At 35.5% G+C, this 8538-nt stretch overlaps 1 protein-coding gene across 1 annotated transcript in view; it reads right to left on the bottom strand.

Moving 5' to 3' along the window:
• Nucleotides 1-877: 877 nt before the first annotated feature.
• ATP2B2 (ATPase plasma membrane Ca2+ transporting 2) overlaps nt 878-8538 on the bottom strand; it is a 436864-nt gene continuing 429203 nt past the window's right edge. Inside the window, exon 26 of the mRNA XM_075159342.1 lies at nt 878-1396. Coding sequence (XP_075015443.1) covers nt 1085-1396 — 312 coding nt within the window. The 3' untranslated portion in view covers nt 878-1084. The remainder of the gene's footprint in view (nt 1397-8538) is intronic.

Here is an 8538-nt window from a genome sequence, read left to right as displayed (position 1 = left end):
GCCATTGCCATATGTTTAAAGAATGAAATGGCCTCCGTTATTGTATGTTGCACCAAAACAAATTCAAGCAGATTATCAGAGGGGAAAAAAAAAAGAGAGAACCTGATCATTTTGATTTTTATTTGAAACAAAGGAAGCCTGTTTTACCTCCCTGTATATAGGATCACAATGCTACATCCAATGTGTTATATTTTGGCTTCTTTTGTTATTTACTAGCAGTATCTACATTATTTAACAAAAAAAAAAAAATTAGGCAGAAATCAGAACACAGTTGTAATAAAATATCCAGGGTGCGATATTACAGATGTTTTCAATGAGCTGAGCTGAGCCATTTTTATACTACTTCGGCAGGAAGTGCTTTCTTAACCCTACAAATAGTTAAGGATATTATCTACAGGTTTGTAAACAAATTACATTCTTTTTTAGGACATAAATAAGTTAAAATAGTCAGAGCAATTTGAGCAGAAACAAGGCAACATGCCAACAAAGAAACTTTATATATATATAACTATATATATATAGATAGATATATACATATATATAATTAATTATGTATATACTTATATGTATATATCTCTATATATAGTCTCATAAATGTTTAAGTTCCTCGTCCAACTGGTGCAAATCTACTGTGCAAGTTAAGCTTTGCAACTTCAAAAAAGTTATTTAAATTAATCTATACAATTGAGTCCATGCCACACAAGCATTTCAAAAAACTCACAGACCAGTGAATTGGATAAATAGCCTCAGAAAGAAGTTCTCTGCAGTTCCTGCTTAAGGAGGAAAAAAGAAAGGAAATAAAAAGAAACAAAAAGAGAGAAAGAAGGGCCAGAAGTGTACAGTACATTCATGCAGGAGGATTTTTTTGTTTGTTTTTCTGAAAGGGAACAAGGGGGTATGTAAATCAGCCATTCATTCTTTCCCCAAAACCTTTGTGATCAACAATTCATTCACTTATCTCAGAGTGAATAAGAGTTCAAACAGCTTTTCAGCCAGCAATGTTTTTAATATATATATTTATATATTTCGGTTGCTGTGGGTTTTTTTATTTTATTTTAATTTTTTTTTGCAGTGACCTTTTCAGCTAAAGTGATGTCTCCAGGCTATGTATTGGGCTTCCTGGACTAGAAGAGGTAGCTGATTTACTTGTATCAGTTGTAAGATTTATTCCACTGTCGATAGCACTGTTGTTCTTGTTCAGCGAAGACGGTGGACTCGAGTTTTTCTTGAGAGCAGGGTCTTCTTCTAGGTCTGTATCATCAATGAGTGGGATGTGGGGCTGGGAATCTTCTATCCTAAATTCAGGATGAGTCATAAAGTTGTGAATAGAGGTTCTAGATTCTGGTTTTTCTAAGCCTTCATAGAGAGAGCTACGGAATGCCTTCACGACGCGGATCTGGGGGGAGAAAAGGAAAGAGGTGTCAGAGGCAGCATCTTCAAAGGGCAACACTGTGTTAGAGAATACTTTGTGAAAAATGTAGCATATGGTTAGGGCAGTGCAGGCAGCTGAAGTCCATAGTCTCTGGATGTTATATGCATAAACGAGTGGCTCAGTTATGTGCATTTTGAATATCTGTATCAACTGCAATATTAAAATAAATCAAGTTTAAAGCCATCAAAGAACTGATGGGAAGTACTGGTTAAAGAAAGCGAACGTCCACTCGTGTGGTACATCCCTAGTAAAAGACAAGCCATGTTAATTGTAATGCAAATGTAAAACCATGCATGTTGATAGTTTTGCAGTGAGTAAGTAGGAAGGCTTTTTTAATTAAAAAAGTCTCTTGTGTATTGTTAAAAAACCATTACACATAACATATCACACTTCACAAACAGAAAAGCACAGAACACAGACACGGTTGGATGGGTACGTATGAGACACACACAGGAGCCAAGTGTAAAAACTATAAGTAATACCAATGTTTTAAAGCAAAATCTAAATGAATGCAGCCAAGAGCACAAAAAGCCAAGCAGACAAAGTACTAAGCATAATCATGCTACCACAGGGGAAAAAAAAAATTTCACAGTTACCACATGAACAGAGATAACTTGCACACACAATAACTACACTTGGAAGCCTGGATAATGTGAACATAGTATTGTTGAACCAACTTTTATTTTTCCTTCATGCATATGTGAGGTAAACACTCGAGTATAGACCCACTGTTCTAGCCATTTAACTTTTTAATATATATAAAACATGTAATAAAATAATGTATTGATTGTTGGGTTGAATTGAATTACGTTATTAAACAGCAAACTTTTTCATTTTCTGTGTCTCAGTTGTAAAACTGTAAAGTTAAATGCTGAAAGTGACACAATTTATGCCATATATGCAGTCTTTAAACTGGGTCAGCTGACTTATGCCAGGGTCAATCTAATGTCATTAACCACCTGACAGTAAAAACGCTGGTGAAAATAAACTACGAGACTGAGCCCATTTGACTGTCAGGGACAGTGCACATTGCTTTCCCAGTAGGAAATGAGAGGAACAAGTGAGGAGCATTGCAGAGTGGGGACACTGAGTGGGTGGGCAAAGGGCGGGATGCTGTCTATATCTCAGTGACCTACCAGTTCTGAAAAGAAGTGAAGGTTTGTGCTGGTTTACTGCTGAAAAAAACGTAACTTTTTGGAAAGGGGCGGAGGGGGGGAGGGGGCGAGGAACTTGGGGGGGAGGGAGGGAAGGAAAAAACAGAATGGCAAAATGTGATCTGTCAGCAAATGTGTTATGACTAAGTATGAGTTCTATCCTTCTACTTCCATATAGCCCATGAGCGAATTTTTAGCATTTCTTAGAGGGGAGACCAAAACACAGGCAGAGGCAGAAAAGGTGCAAGCAGGCATTGTGAAAGCTTCTCCACACACATTTGAAATGGTTTGGTGATTGGCATGTGTATCTTTTTACATGTAAATAAGCTGCATATTATTGGTTGGCCTAATAAATCACTAACTTGTAAAGCTTTAATTCCTCTTTTAATTGGCAGACTGCATTTTAGTAATGGCATGGGGTCACAGTGTTAACAGCTGTGGGATCAAGCTGATCCTGTGGCTGGAGTTGTCCAAGTTGTACAGAATTTCAGCACATTTGAGAAAGAGGCTGACTTGTATTTTGATCTCTTTGACCTTTGTCCTTATGTTCTCTAAATTTGAATATTCATCATCTTTCAAAAATCCTAATAGCAGAAGTAAGTCATGCCATCTTCAAATACATGGCCTTCGGTCAGTACAAATACTCTCCCTTCTCTTCATACATACATTTGGTAACAGCAGGCCACAGTACAAAAAGTAGTTCATGTGACTGCTTATCCTCAAAATAAGAGGATTGGAGTGGTACAGAAAAGCTTGTCCAGACATTGGGATTCTAGACGATTTTAGGAGGTTGGCAGAGGTGCAAGACAAGATGAAGATAAGAATAAATTTTACGCACTACAATCCTATAGTGTACCTAACACCTCTTTGAGAGAGCACCTGGAATTATAAACCAGGGTTTTATGAGAGCTGAATCTCGTGAGTTGTGCTGTGCTATGTGATGGTTCTGTATAGTGAACAGACTGGGATAAGAGATTCATTTGCATTACTAAAGATAGGATTTGAACTCATGGAGAAGAGGTGACATACTAATTCGCTCATTATCCATGGCTTTCTATCTTGTATTTTGAAGTGCAAAGTAATTAGTCTAAACAATGAAAAAAATAGTATGTTTTTTCAAGGCAATCTTAAAAACCTGTTACCATATTGTCCTATTTTAAATCAGGAGACTTTCTGTAACATGCTTACTTTATAGTATGGGCTGATATGGTGACATTTTCTGCAAAGCTACCTATTATTTCTGCTATCTAAATAAAAATAATAGTCATCTCATACAGTTCCAGCTGTTTGCTATATCTTATCAACTAATAAAATAATTTCATTCTCTTGAATATAGCCACTTCTTATTGCATAGATTTAGGTTCTATTTGCCAGCTGGATTCTTTCTAATAATGGTAAAGCAAATTTTTACTTAAATAAAAAGGTTTGTAATTTGGTATTATGCTTGAACAGATCCAGAAGATTCCAATGAAAGTAAAGCTTTTCTTCAAGTCACAAATTTAAGCCTCTACAGGTTAGTAAGGGAGGAACTGATTTCAATTTATGAGGCTCCAAGTTCCGTAGTAGGGAAAGCATCTATATTGCATTTAATACCAAAATTTGGCATCTAATTTGCATTTAATACCAAGCTTTTAGTCAATCCAGCTAGCTGACTAACATCTTAACACAGCTGAGGGAAAACTATAGATTTAGGTTGTATTTGGAAGCCAGTTATGAAAACCTGCCTGCCATGACCTGAATTTGGTACTCTGCCGTGACTGCTTGAACTAATAATCCGTTGAAAGAAAACACTACACTAACATCTTTTGCTTAGATGTGTTTACACAACAATCTGAAGATATAATTGCAGAATATACAATCAGCCAGCAGTCGTATTACTTTGCGTGAAGATCTGTGGCAAAGTTTTGGCATGGACTGTTCGAGTCTTGCAGGAATATTTAGATGGTACTAGAATAGCTTCTACTTGTTCATAGTGATTTTTACTGGAAATAGTAGCTTAGAACTAGTTCAGACCTGCTGACACTTAAAGTATCTTCTGAATGCAACAGTAATGTAAGGGCCAAACTTGGGCAAATCCCTGAAGCTAAGAATACATAGAGTTAGCTTTCTAGTAAGTTTTCTTCACTAAGGAGCTGTAGAAAACTACCTTCTTTTCTTAAAATTTCTCTACAGTTTCAGAGATGTATATATGTTTTCCACTAATTTTTCACTTAGGGAGAAACTCCCTCCCCAGCTTTAAATTTTGCATATTTAGCTTGCCATCTAGAAGAAAACATTTATTTTTTTAGTGTTGCACCTTATTCAGTGACAGAATTTCTGCATTACAATATAATTCAAAATCTTGTTCATAGTCTGTCCCCCAATGTATCAAATTATTGCTTACAGGAACAAAACTTACTTCTTTCATTATGTTAGTGGAAACAAAGCTAGAGGGTTTGTCAGATACAAAGGTGGCGTTTTAATTTCTATATAATAATACTACCATATTTAAGCTAAGAACTGAAAAAATATTATTTACCCAGAGTTACATGGCCCAACAGCAACAAATTCTTTTAATACATGCTTAAGTTCAAGATTTGAAGTAGTATCTGGTGTAAACATGTTTAGGGGCTCTGCTGAAACAAAGCCCACATTACTTTTTTGAAGATAAAATAAAGCGGATGAACTTCATATAATGTTGTTATGGTTGTACAGCATGTAAAAGCAGGGACATACCCATGATGGATAGAACCTAGAAAGTGTTGGTTTATTATGAACTATGTAAAGTTCATGTAATGATATTTCTTTATGATACTGACAATGCCAAGAGAAGACAAACAGTGTGATACAGCTCCCTTTTCTCACAGTAATGGAGACAACAGAAAAAAATGAATTGCTTTTAAACAAAAGACTGTGGGGACAACACTTCAGGACATTTTTGACATTGCTATAAGTTTCCACTTCTTTCTTCTCTGTAGCTGTAATAGAAAAAACTCTTCAGTTTCATCCCACCTTGAAAGTTAGATTTATTATACTGCATCAGGCAAGAAAAATAAAAGAAATAGAATTTTAGATACTACAAATTTTTCCCATCAGAAGAAAAAGATGAAGTTCAGAATCTCACTCCTAAGTATAACAATCTAGGCAAAATACACAAGGCCTGTTAAGCATCAACAGATGTATTATGGTTGGTAGTGTGTGGGCTTATACTCGAATGTTTACCTGGCTTCATATAAGCCAAGTATCTTGAGTTTGGTTCACATTCATTTCAGGCTCAAGGTTAAAGACTCACAACCTCTTTTTATTTCACTCTCTCCTGCTGAACCCTTTTGTCCAATGTTCTCTAGCCCTCTGGGAAAACAAACACATTTAATATTCAGACAGTAGAGAGTAGGGCACTGCAAAAGCAAATAAATTCAATACTGAAAGATCAGTAAGGTGATTAGTATAAAATTGTAAACAAGAGGTCAATTTTGCAAAGAGATGCCAACTCTTATGTGTAACTGATACTATTCTATATCAAGACTACAGCTATACAAAGGTAAATGAGTTTGGTCAAGTACTATTGCATATGTAAAGCTTTGAAATAGAGGGCCTATCTTCAGTATATTTGTTTTTGTTTATTTTTGAATCCTCCCAGTTTTTTGGGGGGGAAATCAGATTAGGTATCCACAGGAGGCGATACGGCATCTATTGGAGTCACCTGTAAATGTTGTGGCTAGTATGTTCTGGATTGTATGATGCTGAAGTTGAGCAAATTCAGAGATAAAAAAACCCAGTAAATTTTAGAAAAATTATAATTTCTAGGTTTCTGCTTTAATGAGTGAAACATTATCTGTGCTACTCTCTTTCTACATAAATATGCAGTAAATCCAGTAAGTGCTGCTGAAAAGTCAAACCACATGCAGCAAGAGCAAAATAGAATACCTACATATTCTCTGAAATGCTCAGGCCTGATTCTCATTTCACAAAAGGTTCACGTGGCTATTATTTGACTGAATTTTAGAGCATGAGATCATATGCAGGGCTTCCACTTTCCCTAGCGTATCTCCTTTATTATAGGATTGTTGCAAAATTATGGAGTCTGACCTTTTTTAATCATAATTGGCAAACTTTATATTATACAACCCTTTGAAAGAACGTATTTCTGCATTAGGAGTCTAAACCTTCTTGCCATGCCATATCTCCAGTTGAGGACTTGGTTTTATATTTAGACTTTAAACCTAGTTAGTTTCCCTGCAGGGAAGATATACAGAAGTTGATTTTGATCTTGCATATCCCAGCAGGATTGTGAAATCTTGGTTATAACCAGTGGGAACTTCTAAGCCTTAGTATGGTATTTCTGTCTCTAATCTAATGATGTTCCCAAATGGTGCAACTTTTATAAATGTGATTTTAGATGTGGACTTCGATTAAGTTCTGCTTGTTCCATTTCCTCGTGTGATAGTTATACCATGTTGCCACAGAAAGAAACTGACATTTTCACTAAGGCTGGTATGCCCACTTGACTTGGTCTGTGATCTGAATATAGATCAATATTGGACAGTACTCTTTGCCTTAACATTTATTAAAATAGAAGTTTGGGGTTTTTTTTTAAGAAATTTGTTCCCATTTTTCTTCATGAGAAAATTTGATCCAAACTTAAGATTTTATCTTAAGATTTAATTGTAAGGTCTGTCCAGCTGCATGATGATTACATTTATAGGAAACTAAACATGTAAGAAATATAGAAAAGCAAAAGCTGCTGGAGCAGTAAATAATTTTGCTTGATACAAAAGAATCTGATTTTCATACACAACAGATTACAAATAGCTAAACTAAGCTCTCTCTTTAAAATTATCTATTAGAAAATGGACTGTAATATGCACTAGAATTAAGCTTGCTGAATGTCTTACGTTACTTTGACACAATTTGCAGATGCTTATGCCCTTGTGCCACTCCGAGGCAAACGTTGCATGCGTAAAGCTTCTACCTATAAATGACAGTTTCTTGGCAAGTCTAATAAATGTCAACTTTTTTTTAATTAAAGGGAGAATGAAAAAAGTTGTATTTCCATGCAATTAGCCCCACTTTTGAAGATTGTATCTGCCTCCAAAAAGTGAACCAGAGCAAAAAATACAGCCTTAAGGGCCCTATGCTCTTCTTTTTCTTGAAAACACTTTTTAAAAACCAACCAACCAACCAACAAAAAACCCAAAGACCTTCAGAAGTCTGTATGATGGCAAATACTTCTAAGAATATTTTGTGATTGTTTGGTAAGATTTTAATTGGCTGCTATAAAATTTGGAGTCATCACTGTGTGTTTTTTCCTGTGACATCCTTGCAAGTGGCTTGTTTGAGGCCACTGTTGCTAGAGTTAATAGAATAAAAAGTTGTAAGTGATTCCATGAAATACTCACTTCTAAAAATCTCAGACAAAAATGACAGACCTCAACAAAGAACAAAGAAAAAGGAACTTTGCAAATACAGAAACTACAGCAGATTGTTGATCTGGGAGGTTGCCAGATCATCACCCCCTTTTGGTGGGGTTTGATTTTGTTTGTTTGTTGTTCCCCCAATGTTTCCTACACTTAAAAATATTTTTTAACTATAACCTTTTATGAAAGAAAGGAGGATTTTTTGTAAGGGACCTGCAGTTTCTGGCTGCTTCCACTTAGGAACAGTATTAACTATATATGAGAATGACAGGAAGGAGGACAAATACAAAGGCATATTAAATGTGCATCTTTCTTGGAAAATTTGAAACCATGTTCTTTTGAAGGGGTTACCTACTGATAATAGAAACAACGTCTGAGAACCAGATATAAACAGATTAGGATAAAGAATAACTTGTTTACTTTGTGTACAGTTAGATCTACTCATCCTCTACCTAACTAAGCAATCTAGTAGCAAAGGCTTTAAGCATATACTTAATTTTAAGCACAAGCTAACATTTTGTGTTACCAATTCTGAGCTTCAAAAGTAAAAAAAGAT

The sequence above is a fragment of the Calonectris borealis genome, chromosome 10 (genome assembly GCF_964195595.1).
Source record: "Calonectris borealis chromosome 10, bCalBor7.hap1.2, whole genome shotgun sequence".
Taxonomy (NCBI): domain Eukaryota; kingdom Metazoa; phylum Chordata; class Aves; order Procellariiformes; family Procellariidae; genus Calonectris; species Calonectris borealis.
This window is presented reverse-complemented; position numbering and strand designations above follow the sequence as displayed.